Genomic DNA, 17,289 nt, shown 5'->3' with positions numbered 1-17,289 from the left:
ATGGGGGCATGCTCCATTATCTGAGTTGCGAATGGAACTGAACACTGTGCAATCATCAGCGAACATCCCCACTTCTGAAATTATGATGCAGGGAAAGTCTTTGTTGAAGCAGCTGAAGAAGGTTGGGCCTGGAACACTGCCTTAAAAGAACTCCTACAGCAATTTCCTGTGGTTTAGATAATTGACCTCCAACAACTACAACCAACTTGCTTTGTGCTAGGTATGACTAGCCAGTGGAGATTTTCCCCCTGACTTCAGTTTTACTCGGGCCCCTTGATGGGTAGAGGCGCTGCTAGTTCTGGAGCACAAGTCTTCAGCACGACAGCCAGGATGTTGTAAGGGCCCACAGCCTTTGCTGGATCTAGTGCGCTCAGCCGTTTCGTGATACCACGTGGAGTGAATCGAATTGGCTGAAGACTAGTTCCTCCTCAAGAGGCCGAGATGGATCATCCACTCGGCCCTTGTGGCTGAAGATGGTTGCAAACGCTTCAGCCTTAACTTTTGCACTTGCATGCTGGGCTCTGCCACCATTGAGGATGGGGATATTCATGGAGCCTCCTCAACCCGTTAGTTGTTTAATTATCCACCACCATTCATGAGAGGATGTGGCAGGACTGCAGAGCTTTGATCTTACCTGTTGATTGTGGGATTGCTTAGCTCTGTCCATAGCATGCATGTAGTCCTCAGGTTGGCACCTCATTTTTAGGTACGCCTGGTGGTGATCCTGGCATGCTCTTCTGCACTCCTCATTGAACCAGGGTTGGTCCCCTGGCTTGATGGTAATGGAAGAGTGCTGGGCCATAAGGTTACAGATTGAGAATAACTCAACCATGGGGATACACAGTAGGTCTCATTTGTCACTGCCCTCAGTCTTGGAATCAGACAGTAACACACTTACCTTTACCTGTGCAGTATTTACAGTCATTCCCTCCTTTTCACCCAAGTTACCATCTTCTACTTCCTGCTGCAACAGAGCTCTTCACAGCGACCAGCCTGGTATAATTCTCTGACCGAGCTCCACACTTAGTCCCATTCCCTGCTCTTTCCCCACACCCTTCAGAAGTTTTCTTTTTCAAGTATTTATCTACTTCCCCTTTAAAAGCTATTTTGAGAAGATAAACACCATTATCTTTGGTCCCCATCACAAACTGTGCTCCCTTGCCACAGATTCCATCTCATCCATTGCCACTCCCTCAGGCTATAACAGACCATCCCATAAACTTGGTGCCCTGTTGTACCATGAAAAGGTCTTGAAACCACACATTCTGTCTATGCCCTCTAGAACAATGTCTGCCTCCGTCCCGTGGCAATCCTATCCCTCCACCCTCAGGGTCAATCCAACGCTCTCTGTACTAGCCTCACCATCTCTGTCTTTTATAATCCCCAACTTGTCCAAAAGTCTCCCACACATATCCTGTTCTTGGAGTAAATCCCGCTTGCCCTCATTGGTTCCTGATTGCATCAGGAGTAAAATTATTTTCTTTGTCTATAAATCCTTCCCTCCCTGAATGGTGGTGCAGGTTCGAAGGGCCGAATGGCCTACCCCTGCACCTATTTTCTATGTTTATGTTTCACCTAGCTCAGCAATCTCCTCCAACCACAGAAACCCTCCCACTGCTTTGTTTCTTGGATATTAGGCACCCTCTCTTCCTTTACTCCACCATCGACGGCACACCATTCAGCCGCCTCACTCGTACCTTTTGGTTCTCCCAACCTAAATCTCTCTCCACTTGAAGTACCTCAAGACAAAGCTCTTTGACCAAGCTTTTGGTCGCCCCTCCCGACCTCTGCAGTCTGAGGTCAGTGTCGGTTTCTGAAGTGCTGTGGAATGCTCCTTACTTTCACGGTGCTTTATTACTAACAGTAATCAAACATTACTTCAACTCCGCCATATGTTTAGCTACTCAGTGGACCTGCGACGTGGTGATAGATTATGACTAAGACCACCATGGGTGTGACACTGAGACTTTCAGGCCCAGTGCATCCGTGGTCCATGTGGCTACACATCAAAGTCCTGCATGCCGTCCGTCAATCTTTCACTGAATGAGTGCAGTATCAATGGACATTGTTGATGAGATCAACAGGAGAAATTTAGATCTCAAATATTAAAGCACTGAAGTTTCTTAACAGCTGGATAACATAGGGCAATCTGGATAACCTGTAACAGTCAGATAGTGGCATGGCATCTGAATAACAATACCCTGTGCCCCCGCCCCCCTCTGTTAGCACAACATCTGGAGTGTCCCACATCATAAAGGCACAGCCTGTTGTCCTTGTGAATATTGGAAAATTAACAGTCGATTGAGCCTATTCTCTCTGGAGATTAGAAGAATTGTAAGGGGTGGTTTTCAGGGGGTCAGCTTTCCCTTCTGACCTTATATGAGTGGTTCCGAATCGCTCCCACACCCTTGGTTCAAGACACTGGAATTATGAAGGGACTGTGACAGACTTGGACAGACAATCAGTTTCAAGGTAGGAAGCAGGTATGGCTTTATTGTGTTTAAAAAGTAAAAGGCACACCTTTAATAACACAAACAGACCAATACACACTGAAGGGTACAACACATTAAATGAAATGTCAAATTACAGCCTGTGGGGAAAAGAATACAGCTTAAACTCTAAATGGGGTAAAGAAGAGAATGCAGATACATTTACACAAGTTATCCCATCCTCCCCCGTCCCAATTTCCCTAACTAAGTTATAGCTCTGAGGGTTCAGGGGCTATGCTCACCAATCCCTTTAGACAGTTGCCGGTGAATCACGGTTTCGGGGTTCGCTGCACTTGGTCTTCTAGGCGAGCGTACCCCGGACGGAGGAGAGGACTTCGGACTGCGTCGTCTTCGGTTGGGGTGCATCCGTTGATGCGGTAAGTTGCGTTTCGGATGTATGGGGTAAGTACCCACTTTCTTTGGTTTTAGTTAGTCCTTTTAGGTAATTTCTCACCCGTTGGCCGTTCAGAAGTAGATTGTAGAGTGGAAATAAAGGTTGATTCTTTGGTTTTTGCCGAATTGGTTTCGGTTGGTTGTTTCGCTGGTTGTGGTAGCACGGGTTTGTCAATTTGGTTGCTGACAACCTTCCATTTCTTGGGCCTCGTGCTCAGTTGGTCCTTGACGATTTCTTGTAGGTTCCTTCACGACTCCATTTCTTCACTCCCCAGCTCCGGCTGCTTGTGTCTGTCTGTGTTTATGAGTCTGTGCTCTGCTTCGTTCTGTGTTCTGCTCCAGTCTCTGTGTTCTGCTAGTTTTGAGTTCTGCTAGTCTTTCCTTGTAAAACTGAGAGATAGATATATCCCCCCAAAAAAAGCTCTTATCTCCCATCAAATCTCTTGGGCTCTGTTTAAACTGTTCTGTCCATTGATTTTCAAATGTCTCCTTTGTCAGCAGTAACTCGATTAGGGTGTGAGAATGTGCTATCACTGGTTTTGCATTGTTTTAGGATTGTCCAGTTTTTCTGACCATGATTTCCATTGTGCTTGATTGGGTAATTCGATTATCTCTTAGGGGGTGAATAGCCTGGGGTCTTCAATACACGAATTTGCTTCAGACCTGTTGGCCCCACCTCCTGTATTTGGTAACTCTTTTTCGCAGCCAAAATGTTGTAGAATCTTAAAATTGATATGCTCCTTCCCATAGATGTTTAGGGGATCTCAAGCTTCTGTAATTTAGGTCCATTTTGAATTCCCTTTCCTATGAGTCCAAACACTGGGGGGGGGGGAGGGTCTCCATGAATGCATCCCCTTTTATCCCCCGCAGGCTTCGTCTGCCCCTTTAAACTCATTTTAAAAGCCCAGAAAGGGATTCTTCTCGTCTGTAGGGGAAAGGTACCTGGAATCTTTGCGAGATATTGGTAAATTCTACAGAATGAGAGGTGATCTCATTGAAACATTATAAGATTCTGAGCAGGACTGATAGTGTAGATGCTGAGAGGTTGTTTCCCCTGGCTGGAGAGTTTAGAACTATGGGCATAGTCTCAGATTTAAGACAGAGACGAGGAGGAATTTCTTCACTCAGAGGGTTATGAATCTTTGGCATTCTCTACCCCAAAGGGCTGTGGATGCTGAACTGCTGAGTATATTCAAAGCTGAGATCGATAGATTTTTGGACTCTAGGGGAATGAAGGGATATAGGGATAAGGTGTGAAGGTGTTGAGGTCAAAGATCAGCTATGATCTTATTAAATGGCGGAGCAGGCTCGAGGGGCCGTATGACCTACTCCTGCTCCTAATTCTTATGTTAACATCTCTCTGTCACTTTAGTTTGTTTACTCCAAGGATCAACCTCGATGTGCCAAACAGCTGGTATTGGGGAGAATTCATAAGTTAAAACCATCTTCTGATCTACATCCCGTGTGCTTGAAGCAACAGATCGCCTCAGAGCTCAGAGACTACATTGATCCATTTCATACCTTTATTCTGTTGAGTCTTTGTTTTCAACTAGATAAAGTATCAAAAACCATCTTCCCATAAATTTCTCTACAGCAACTTTCCCAGCAGCACAAGATCTGGAAGCAGCAACCACAGCGAGCAGGGCAATGGGACATTGGCAATTGTCTCCATTCCTTTCCAACTCGAGGTGCTGCTGATGTCTGATCATCCTCCCCGATTCCGGCATCTGTGCAATAAAACCATCCAGGCCACATTCTTCCTTCATAAGCTTTACAGGAAGCACAGCACAGCACGGAGAAACCCCAGCTGCTCATTTGATGCATTCATTCGAGGGGTCAGAGAGAGGTCCGTGTGTGCGGCAAGGGGTCAGCGAGGGACCGGCCTGTCCAGCGAGGGGTCTGCGTGTGTGGCGAGGGGTCGGCCTGTCCGACGAAGGTTCAGTGAGGGGTCGGCCTGTCCAGCGAGGGGTCTGCGTGTGTGGCGAGGGGTCGGCCTGTCCGACGAGTGTTCAGTGAGGAGTCGGCCTATCTGGCGAGGGGTCCGCGTGTGCGGCGAGGGTGACGTGGTAAACTGTGCATCTGATTCGAATGTCGGAGAGATCAGAGCAACAAAACTGGATATGATAAGAATGTGCCGACAGAATTCGACTCCCTTCCTGCAGCCCACATGGACCTGCAAACATCATCCCTGGCCAAGTCAGTGGGCCTGAGGAGGGAGCCGGTGCTTGGGAGGGAGGGGCGGGGGGAGTACCCTGACACTCCGGGCAGGGGGAGGGAAGCCGGGGCTGGGGGGAGGGGAGCCGGAGCTCTTTAACTTTCGAGCCATAAACTTACATCTCACATCTGATGGCCCAAATCATATCAGGATTTACTACAGCACAATATCTGCCCCCTCCTCAATAATTGGGGCAGGCCAAACCCTCCCACCCCACCTCCCCAGCAAAAGCAGCCAATTCAGCAAAGTTGGCGGCAGGCAGTGGAACCCCTCCCCCCCCCCCAGAAGCGTCCAATCAGCTCGCCACACAGAAGCTCGCTTTACACGGAACCTTTGAAATCCCTACAAGCATTGAGCAAACAAATCACGTGTCTGCCTCGATCCCTCATCATCCCCACTGCAGGCCCGTTGCTGTAGCGGAGATGCAGGAAGACCCAGGTTAACACGGCACCCACACTACACTGCTCGAGTTCCGTCACCATCCCAAGCTGAATTTGAAGGACGTGTGAACCATTTTGTCCCAGAGTTCAGTGCGAAGGGATTCTGGGACCTTCCGTTAAGGAAGGATCACAATTTTTTTCTGCAGTGTTTCCTCTGGGAACAAAAACCTCCTGACAACATGGTCCAGTTCCTCCAGCGCGAGCTGTGCGTGCAGCACCGCCACCTCGTCCTCATCCGTCTGACTCACGTACTTCAGCAATCGATAGAGGTCTCGCAGAACATCACCCAGCACCTACAGCACAAAGCGAGGGGATCAACGTCATAATAAAACACTGAGAGCGAGAGGATTAACTCCCCACCCAGAGGACACACTCTGCTCCCCCTCGCACCACCCCCCCCCACCGAGGAACCCTCCACTCTTGCACCCAATAAAAGGTACAAGGTGCTTCCCTGGTTCGGGGAGGGTTCATACTGCTGCCGAGATCTGTGCTGGGTAAGATTTCCCGTTGCTTTGCTGGAGCTGTAAAGCGCCGAGAACCGCAGAGTTAACTCCACTCAGCTGAACAAAGGCTTTGTGTAGGCAGTCCGCAGCCGGAGTGTCAGACCTGTCATTAGGTGTTTTAACAAAACAACATACACCCATTATTAACAGACATAAACCAGCCTGCAACTCTGAAGTTTCACCTGGGCGAGTTTGGGTGGGGAGGGGAGTTCGTGTTGGGAGGGGAGTTCTTTGGGGTTGTGGGGGGGGGGGGGTGTTGGGGGGGGGAAGGGGAGGGGAGGTGGAGGAGGGGTGGTAGAGAAGGTGGGGGGGGAAGGGGAGGGGAGGTGGAGGAGGGGGAGAAGGTGGGGAGGAGAGAAGGTGAGGCGGGGAGGGGAGGGGAGAAGGGGGGTGGGGAAGTGGGGAGAGGAGGAGGGGAAGTGGGGAGAGGAGGGGAAGGGGGAGAAGGGGTGGGTGGAATGAGGTGAGGAGAAGGGGTGAGAAGTGAGGAGGGGGGAGGAGCAGAGTGGGGTGGGGGGAGGGGCTAGTTTGGATTCCAAACTCCTTTGGAAGGCAGTGAGGGGGAGATGGTGCAATTACCCAGAGACAATATCTGTGTAATGGAAATCACAGCGTCATTAATCTAGAATATTGTTTTGTTAGTGACTGGCGATAATAATACATCCATAACACTTCATCGGGACCTGTAACCTGGGCTGCTGGCACTCTCCTCACTCTCACTCCCGCCCCCCCCCCCACCCCCACTACCCACTCACTCCCAGTAGCCTTGCATGATTAACCCCCCCCCCACGCTGCCACAAGTTTTACCAAAAGGCTCCAGGTTTAATTGTCTGGGTGCTGGGTGAAGGAGTGTGTGGAAAACTCCCCTCATCCCCCAGAATGGAACTCTATCTACACACTATCCTCATTCACAGGTTCAACCAAACACTGGGACCACTCGCACCATGTACAGCCATATAGCCAGTGCCACTGTACACCCCTCCCTCCTCAGCCACTCTCAGTCGTGCAGTGACTCTCCCCGTGACATCCTCCTGCTGATCCTCTTCCGCCTTACCCAGTCACTGCAGGCAAACCCTGCCGAATGGCCAGTGGCTCACATCTGCTCCTTTGAGTCGTCGAGAGTTCCCAGTTCCCACACACAGCCTATCATTAACTCGCTGCTGCAGCCACTGATTAGGGACCTCTGCCGCAGTAAGTGCTCAAGAGGCTGCCTTTTCATGTGGGACGAGCAGCGTATTTAGGCCGATCCCAGGCGTCTGTTCTGGCGCCAGGATTGGGCCCGCGGAGCGCTGTAACTGGATTCTCTGCTGTTCAATGGAGACAATCCTGACCAACCTGGCCAATTTGTGCCAGATGCTGGTTACCATAGTTACAGTCGGGACCACTTAGAGCGTGAGAAACATTAACTCAGTTAATAGATTTACCCAGTTCATGGCTACAGACCGACTTGGTGAACCTGCAACACAGCTGGGAGTTCGAGTCAAGTATCGTAGGAGCCAAAACCCACCGTCAGACTCAGTCCGGCGATCCTCGACTTTAACTCCACACAATGCAGGGTTCCCGTGGCTGAGGGACATCAGCTCTCAGTGTGTGACCCTGTCTGGGAGCAGGACATCAGACGTCTGCTGTGTGTGACCCTGTGAGCGGGACATCAGACGTCTGCTCTGTGTGTGTGACCCTGTCTCAGAGCAATGAATTTGAGACATTCCTTGTTGTTCACCACTGGCCCATTTAACCCACCTTTGCAAACCACCCCTTAGTTTCCATACTGTAATTCCGATACTAACAACTTTGTATTCCTTTCGTAATAGGAATTATCCAGTGCTCCTTACACCCTGCTAGGGTTTTCGGATTCTCCAATGGCTCTCTGATCCAGAGTCCTAACACCATCTTACTAAAATCAGTTGCCTTAATATTCTATTTTCTTTTGACACCATTAAATTTAACTGTGTCCCCAGAGTCCTCCAATCCTGTGCCCACAGAATGTTCGCGGATTCAAATCCTCCATACCCGTGAGAATCGTTCACAGGGTAAAGTGGCAGGTGGAAAGTCTTATCCCCATAACTCAATCCTCAAGTTCAGGAATCAGCTTCGTTACCTCCTCCCCAGGACTCTCCGATAGTTCTACAGCTTTCCTATAATAAAATGTAGATGGTATGAAGATGCAATCTCACCAAGACCAGATACAAATTAACATTACACTCCTTAGATGTCACACCCACAGATACACATCCTGGCACTCCATGGGCTTTCATCATCCTAGGAACACTGAACCCACCATTTTAATCACCAACCCACCAAATCCTCAGATCCCTTTCCTGCTCTGTTCCATCTAGTACATTGTCATTTAATGTGTTGCTCTACCATTTGCAGTGCGGGCAGGCACCGCAGGAGCGGCAAGAGTTTGTAGAAGGAAGTGACCGAGGCCCAGGAGAGGCGTGAGTCTGAGGCCCAGAAAAGGCGAGGGGCCCAAGGACAGCACGGGCCCAGCCCACACTGCGATATGCACGCGCACTCGATCCATGCAGCAGAGCTGGTCTTCAGTCGTCTTGGTTAATCCTTGCCACTGGACCAAGACCTAGCTCTGTCAAGCCCGTGTGGTGACTGATGTGCAACGGCCACCACACATTCAAAAAATCCACGCACAGGCATCTTCCACCCTTCAAAATATAGCTTGGGATCTGGAATATTAGGTTCTTCATTGAAACACCTGTGAACTTATCCCTTTTTGGCGTGGAAGTCATCCTTGCTTCGAGGGACTGCCTATGATGATGATGCTCTACCATCTCACGATTTTACAGTAATCAGTGCCGAACTTCACCAGCCACCTACCTGCCCATTGAGCTCTTATCCAGCTTCCTCTCAGTTATCGCAAATTGGCTATCAATGAGTTGTCCATGTATTATTCTATCATTGGCTCTCCTCCCTCACCTCCACTTCTTAGAATCACATAGCCCTGAAGGAGGCTATTCGGCCCATCATGCCTGTGCCGGCTCTTTGAAAGAGCGATCCAATTAGTCCCAAGCTCCCTGCTCTTTCTCCAAAACCGTGCAAATTTCTCCTTTTTAGGTATTTATCCAATTCCCTTTCGAAAGTTACGATTTAATCTGCTTCCATCACCCCTTCAGCAAGTGCATTCCATTATGTGGCTCAGTGGGCAGCAGCCTCACCTCTGAGTCAAAAGGTTGTGGGTTCAAGTCCCACTCCAGGAACTTGAGCACAAAAATTTAGGCCGACACACCAGTGCAGTGCTGAGAGAGTGCTGCACTGTTGGGGGTGCTGTCTTTTGGATGAGATGTTAAACCGAGGCCCGTTTGCCCTCTCAGGTGGACGTAAGAGATCCCACGGCCTATTTTGAAGAAGAGCAGGGGAGTTATCCGAAGTATCCCTCAATCAACATCATTGAAACAGATTATCTGGCCATTATCACACTGCTGTTTGTGGGAGCTTGCTATGCCGCGTTTCCTACATTTGAAAAAAAAAGTACTTAATTGGCTGTAAAGTGCTTCGGGACGTCTGGTGCTTGTGAAAGGTGCTATATAAATGCAAGTCTTTCTTCTTTCAGATCACAACCACTCGCTGCGTAAAATACATTTTCCTCATTCGTCCCTGTGCCACTAATCGGAGAGCAGTTACTCTCACTTCTCACAGTTCCCATCTCCTAGTCTAGCCCTTACCATCTCTTCCAGCTGCTCCATGTGGTGCAGTAATCTCTGATGATTGTGTTGCATACTTCTGCATTATAGCTGCAAAAAGGGCAATTACACTATCCTGGGAAGTATTGAAGCATTTAAACAGCAGTCAGTGCTCAGCCAGTGCATGTGGCCTCACTCATTCCTGACCAGGATGCGATTCTAGTGCTGGCAGGGTTGGGCAGTATTGCTGGAGTAGTGCTCTGACTTTAGGATATCAATCTACTTGAGAAACTTCTTCACTCAGAGTTGTGAACCTGTGGAATTCTCTACCACAGAAAGTTGTTGAGTCCAGTTCGTTGGATATATTCCAAAGGGAATTAGATGTGGCCTTTACAACTAAAGGGATCAGGGGGTTTGAAGAGAAGGCAGGAGTGGGGTACTGAAGTTGCATGATCAGCCATGTTCATATTGAATGGTGGTGCAGGCTTGAAGGGCCAAATGGTCTGCTCCTGCACCTATTTTCTATGTTTCAATGTTACTGGTCAGGTGGGCAGAACAGTGGTAAATGGAATTTAATTCGGAGAATTGTGAGGTAATGCACTTGGGGAGGACTAATAAGGAAAAGGTATACACATTAAATGGTAGGCCACTTAGAAGTGTAGATGAACAAAGGGACCTTGGAGTGCTTGTCCACAGATCCCTGAAAGTAGCAGACCAGGTGGATAAGGTGGTTAAGAAGGCATGCAGAATGTTTGCCTTTATTAGCCAAGGCATAGAATACAAGAGCAGGGAGGTTATGCTTAAATTGTATAATACACTGGTTAGGCCACAGCTGGAGTATTGCATGCAGTTCTGGTCGCCGTATTATAGGAAGGACGTGATTGCACTGGAGAGGGTGCAGAGGAGATTTACGAGGATGCTGCCTGCAATGGAGCATCTTAGCTATGAGGACAGATTGGATAGGCTGGGTTTGTTCTCCTTGGGACATAGGAGGATGAGGGGAGACCTCATTGAGGTGTATAAAATTTTGAGGGGCGATATAGTGGATAGCAAGGGCCGCTCAGATGAATACGTGTCTTGAGCAGTGATGCAGAAGGGAGGGATTCAAATTCCTGGGACATTGGAACCAGTTCTGGGGGAGGTGGGACCAGTACAAACCGGACAGTCTGCAACTGGGCAGGACCGGAACCAATGTCCTAGTGTTTGCTAGTGCTGTTGGGGAAGAGTTAAACTAATATGGCAGGGGGATGGGAACCTATGCAGGGAGACAGAGGGAAATAAAATGGAGTCAGAAGCAAAAGATAGAAAGGAGAATAGTAAAAGTGGAGGGCAGAGAAACCCAAGGCAAAAAACAAAAATGGGCCACATTACAGCAAAATTCTACAGGGGCAAAGTGTGTTAAAAAGACAAGCCTGAAGGTTTTGTGCCTGAATGCGAGGCGTATTTGGAATAAGGTGGCCGAATTAACTGCGCAGATAACAGTTAATGGGTATGATGTAATTGTCATCACGGAAACATGGCTCCAGGGTGACCAAGGCTGGGAACTCAACATCCAAGGGTGTTCAGCATTTAGGAAGGATAGACAGAAAGGAAAAGGAGGTGGTGTGGCTTTGCTGGTTAAAGAGGAAATTAATGCAATAGAAATTAGCCTGGATGATGTGGAATCGGTATGGGTGGAGCTGCGGAATTCCAAAGGGTAGAAAATACTAGTGGGAGTTGTGTACAGACCACCAAACAGTAGTAGTGAGGTTGGGGACAGCATCAAACAAGAAATAAGGGATGTGTACAATAAAAGGTAAGCAGTTATCATGGGGGCGACTTTAATTTACATATTGATTGGGCTAACCAAACTGGTAGCAATGTGGTGGAGGAGGATTTCCTTGAGTGTATTAGGGATGGTTTTCTTGACCAATAGGTCGAGGAACCAACTAGAGAGCTGGCCATCCTAGACTGGGTGATGTGTAATGAGAAGGGACTAATTAGCAATCTTGTTGTGCGAGGCCCCTTGGGGAAGAGTGACCATAATATGGTAGAATTCTTTAGGATGGAGAGTGACACAGTCAATTCGGAAACTAGGGTCCTGAACTTAATGAAAGGTAACTTCGACGGTATGAGGTGTGAATTGGCTAGAATAGACTGGCAAGGGATACTTAAAGGGTTGACGGTGGATAAGCAATGGTAAACATTTAAAGATCACATGGATGAAATTCAGCAATTGTAAATCCCTGTCTGGAGTAAAAATAAAGCGGGGAAGGTGGCTCAACCATGGCTAACAAGGGAAATTAAGGATAGTGTTAAAGCCAAGGAAGAGGCATATAAATTGGCTAGAAAAAGCAACAAGCCTGAGGACAGGGAGAAATTTAGAATTCAACCGAAGAAGACTAAGGGTTTAATTAAGAGGGGGAAAATAGAGTACGAGAGGAAGCTTGCAGGGAACATAAAAACTGACTGCAAAAGCTTCTATAAATATGTGAAGAGAAAAAGATTAGTGAAGACAAACGTAGGACCCTTGCAGTTGGATTCAGGTGAATTTATAATGGGGAACAAAGAAATGGCAGACCAATTGAACAAATACTTCGGTTCTGTCTTCACGAAGGAAGACACAAGTAACCTTCCGAATGTACTAGGGGACAGTAAGTTTAGTGAGGAGGAGGAACTGAAGGATATCCTTATTAGGCGGGAAATTGTGTTAGGGAAATTGATGGGATTGAAGGCCGATAAATCCCCGGGGCCTGATAGTCTGCATCCCAGAGTACTTAAGGAAGTGGCCCTAGAAATAGTGGATGCATTGGTGATCATTTTCCAACAGTCTATCGAGTCTGGATCAGTTCCTATGGACTGGAGGGTAGCTAATGTAACACCACTTTTAAAAAAAGGAGGAAGAGAGAAAACGGGTAATTATAGACCGGTTAGCCTGACATCAGTAGTAGGGAAAATGTTGGAATCAATTATTAAAGATGAAATAGCAGCGCATTTGGAAAGCAGTGACAGGATCGGTCCAAGTCAGCAAGTATTTATGAAAGGGAAATCATGCTTGACGAATCTTCTGGAATTTTTTGAGGATGTAACTAGCAGAGTGGACGAGGGAGAACAAGTGGATGTGGTGTATTTGGACTTTCAAAAGTCTTTTGACAAGGTCCCGCACAAGAGATTGGTGTGCAAAATCAAAGCGCATGGTATTGGGGGTAATATACTGACGTGGATAAAGAACTGGTTGGCAGACAGGAAGCAGAGAGTCGGGATAAACGGGTCCTTTTCGGAATGGCAGGCAGTGACTAGTGGAGTGCCGCAGGGCTCAGTGCTGGGACCCCAGCTCTTTACAATATACATTAACGATTTAGATGAAGGAATTGAGTGTAATATCTCCAAGTTTGCGGATAACACTAAGCTGGGTAGCGGTGTGAGCTGTGAGGAGGACGCTAAGAGGCTGCAGGGTGACTTGGACAGGTGAGGTGAGTGGGCACATGCATGGCAGATGCAGTATAATGTGGATAAATGTGAGGTTATCCACTTTGGGGGCAAAAACACAAAGGCAGAATATTACCTGAATGATGGCAGATTAGGAAAAGGGGAGGTGCAACGAGACCTGGGGGTCATGGTTCATCAGTCACTGAAAGTTGGCATGCAGGTACAGCAGGCGGTGAAGAAGGCAAATGGTATGCTGGCCTTCACAGCTAGTGGATTTGAATATAGGAGCGGGGAGGTCTTACTGCAGTTCTACAGAGCCTTAATGAGGCCTCACCTGGAATAGTATGTTCAGTTTTGGTCTCCTAATCTGAGGAAGGACGTTCTTGCTATTGAGGGAGTGCAGCGAAGGTTCACCAGACTGATTCCAGGGATGGCTGGACTGTCATATGAGGAGAGACTGAATCAACTGGGCCTTTATTCACTGGAGTTTAGAAGGATGAGAGGGGATCTCATAGAAACGTATAAGATTCTGACAGGACTGGATAGGAAGAATGTTCCCGATGTTGGGGAAGTCCAGAACCTGGGGACATAGTCTTAGGATAAGGGGTAGGCCATTTAGGACTGAGATGAGAAACTTCTTCACTCAGAGAGTTGTTAACCTATGGAATTCCCTGCCACAGAGAGTTGTTGATGCCAGTTCATTGGATATATTCAAGAGGGAGTTAGATATGGCCTTTACGGCTAAGGGGATCAAGGGGTCTGGAGAGAAAGCAGGAAAGGGGTACTGAGGGAATGATCAGCCATGATCTTATTAAATGGCGGTGCAGGCTCGAAGGGCCGAATGGCCTACTCCTGCACTTATTTTCTATGTTTCTCTGTCCCTTGGTGGTGGGGTCAATTTCGTGGGGTCAAAGGTTTAAGGTGGTTGGTGGAAGGCTCAGAGGGGATTTGAGGGGGGGGCTTCTTCACGCAGAGGATTGAGGGGGTTTCTGCTTCTACTGCCTGGAAAGCAGAAACCCTCACCACACCACATTTAAAAGGTGCTTGGATGGGCACTTGAAGTGCCGTAACCTTCAGGGTTACAGACCTCGAGCTGGTAAGTGGGATTAGTCTCGATAACCTCTTGTTGGTTGGCACAGGTACGATGGGTTGAAATGGCCTCCTTCTGTGCTATAAATTTCTATCTTTCCATGTTTAGGCAACTTGCTCATTTACCCCTTTCACCATAAATTAACTGCACAGCACCGGCTGTGGCTCATGAACTGCATTCTGAGTGTTGCTCTGTCAAATCATTGATTGGGTATTATAGCTCCTTCTATATTATCCTCTCCATGGTTTTGCCACTCTCTGTGCAAAAAGGTAACTTGTCCTCCATTTCTCCAAGTGGGTCAGAGTAGCTTCCCCGCTTCCACCCCCACCCCCGAGACAAGATCTGCAAACGGACGGTGCCGGGATCCCAGGAACGCTCCGTGTTTCACACGATCTTTGCTGTAACTCCGTTAAAACTGATGCTATAGTTCGTCACCTCCAAGTTTCCGGATGATGCCATAGGCAGCTCATCGCCCTGCACTGGAACTGTGCAGTAAACCCTGTAGCATAAAACAGCTCAGAGCTGTGGTTTTTGAGGTTTAGTAATGAGTAATCAGAATCACTACAGTAACCTTTCTCCACTTGGCACAGATACAAGACACACAGTGAATCGAGGAGTGTCTTGGTGCTCTGTGGCTAATACACTCATCTAATGCAGTCAATGGTGAGTTCAACCCTGACATAGAGTAAAATCCCATTCTGTGCCAAACCTATAGACTGGAGCTTCAGGGATCGAGACAAGTACGAACTCATTTGGGGATCTGCAGCAATTGAGCATAGCACTAACCCATTCATTGCCAGCAGCCCCCAGTACAGCGCCTAGGCATTGCAACATTCCCAAATAACAAATTGCTTAGATAGGAATCTAGGAACAGGAGGAAGCCATTCAGCCCCTTGAGCCTGTTCTGCCAATTAAGATGGCTGATCTGTAACTGAACTCTATCTACCTGCTTTGGTTCCCTATCCCGTAATACCCTTACTCAACAAAAGTCTATCTATCCCAGTTTTGAAATTGTCAATTGACCCCCGAGCCTCAGCTCCAGATCCCCACTGACCTTTGTGTGAAGAAGTGCTTCCTGACATCACCCCTGAATGGCCTGGCTCTCATTTTAAGGTTATGCCGTCTTGTTCTGGACTCCCCCACCGGAGGAAATAGTTTCTCTCTACCTACCTTAGCAGATCCTTTAATCATCTTAAGCACCTCAATCTTCTAAACTCCGAGGGATTACAAACCTAGTCTGTGCAACCTGCCTTCACAATTCAACAGCGGGATCTGAGCGGCGGGGATGAAAGGAGCTAGCTGCTGGGAGCTCGGAGCCGGAAGCAGCGCAAGAGGAGGACAAAATCAAAGTGTGACGTTACATCCCAGCAGGTAATTGATTGCCTCGTTGGTTGCCGAGAATTTCTTTCTCTTTTTTTAAAACCTTGGGCATTGGTGTAAGTTAAGAGCCGCAATTAAAAAAAGTAAACATAGATAAATGATATTTCTAATCTAAAAAACTCATTAATTTTAAATCAGCGGATTGCTGAGTAGCTGCTGGGTGTGTTGTGCTAAGTTTGAGAGTTTATTTCTGCTCGATAGTTCCGAGTCTAACTTCAGGGCTGGCAGGACAGCTCAGTCCTGTGGATTGCACATCCTGTGGCATGTGGAAAGTCCTGAACGCTTCCTGCAGCCTGGACGACCACAGGTGCAGAAGGTATCTCCAGCTGCAGCAACTCGAGCTCTGCGTTTCAGAGCTTGAGCGGCAGCTGGAGTCACTGCGGTGCATTCGCGAGACTGAGAATTTCATGGATAACACGTTTCAGGAGGCGGTCACCACCGCAGTTTAAGAATATGCAGAGAGGAAGTGGGTGACCACCAGACAGAAGGAGCTAGGAGAGAGATTAAAAAGGACCTCAAAAGGTAGTAATCTCCGGATTACTGCCGGTGCCACGTGCTAGTGATTACAGAAATAGGAGGATAGAGAAGATGAATGCGTGGCTGGAGAGATGGTGCAGGCGGGAGGGCTTTAGATTCCTGAGGCATTGGGACCATTTCTGGGGGAGGTGGGACCTGTACAAGTCGGATGGGTTGCACCTCAACAGAGCCGGGACTAGTATCCTTGTGGGAAGGTTTGCTGGTGCTGTTGGGGAGGGTTTAAACTAGCTTGGCAGGGGGACGGGAACCGGAGAATAGATTCAGTGGGGAGAGAAGCAAAGCTGGAATTGGGCAGCAGAGAAGAAGAAATAGAAAGTAAATTTGGGAGACAGAGGAAACAAGGCTGGAAAATAGACAACAGGGGAGTTTGGCAATACTGAATGGTATATACTTCGATGCAAGGAGTATAGGAAATAAGGCAGAGAGCTGAGAGCACAGATTGACACGTGGCAGTATGATATTATCGCTATTACTGAGACATGGCTGAAAGAAGGGCAGGTATGGCAGCTCAACATTCCTGGTTACAGGGTTTTCAGACGGGATTTGGGGGGGGGGGTAGAAAAGGAGGGGGGGGTTGCAGTATTGATTAAAGAAACAATTACAGCTGAGGATGGATGATATGTTAGAGGGTCATCAAACGAGGCCATATGGGTTGAATTAAAGAACAAAAAAGGGGCAATCATATCACTGGGAGTGGACTATAGACCCCCAAGCAGAGGGAGATAGAAGAACAAATTGTATGTTGGCAAATTGCTGCAAGGTGCAAAAACTGTAGAGCTGTAATAGTGGGGGATTTCAACTACCTTAATATTAACTGGGAAAAAAGTAGTGTGAATGAAAAGGGTGCGGAATTCCTAAAATGCATTCAGGAGAACTTCTTTAGCCAGTATGTAACAAGTCCAACAAGGGAGGGGGCGGTTCTGGATTTGGTTTGGGGGAATGAAGAGGGGCAGGTGGAAGGGGTATCAGTGGGTGAGCATTGTGATGCTAGTGATCATAATTCACTAAGATTTAGGGTAGTTATGGAAAAGGACAAAGGGGGACTAGCAGTTGGGGTAAAGCCAATTTTGCAAAGCAAACATGGGATTTGGCCCAAGTGGATTGGAAACGGCTACTTGATGGTAAATCAGTGTCAGAGCAATGGGAGGCATTCAAGGAGGAGATCCTGAAGGTACAGAGCAAGCATGTTCCCTTAAAAA

General features: G+C 47.9%; 1 protein-coding gene across 1 annotated transcript in view; it reads right to left on the bottom strand.

Moving 5' to 3' along the window:
* Positions 1–2,465: 2,465 nt before the first annotated feature.
* Positions 2,466–17,289, bottom strand: part of tango6 (transport and golgi organization 6 homolog (Drosophila)) — a 145,010-nt gene continuing 130,186 nt past the window's right edge. Inside the window, exon 18 of the mRNA XM_070898367.1 lies at positions 2,466–5,830. Within this exon, the coding sequence (XP_070754468.1) occupies positions 5,654–5,830 (177 nt within the window). The 3' untranslated portion in view covers positions 2,466–5,653. The remainder of the gene's footprint in view (positions 5,831–17,289) is intronic.

This window comes from Pristiophorus japonicus, chromosome 13 (genome assembly GCF_044704955.1).
Source record: "Pristiophorus japonicus isolate sPriJap1 chromosome 13, sPriJap1.hap1, whole genome shotgun sequence".
NCBI lineage: Eukaryota > Metazoa > Chordata > Chondrichthyes > Pristiophoridae > Pristiophorus > Pristiophorus japonicus.
This window is presented reverse-complemented; position numbering and strand designations above follow the sequence as displayed.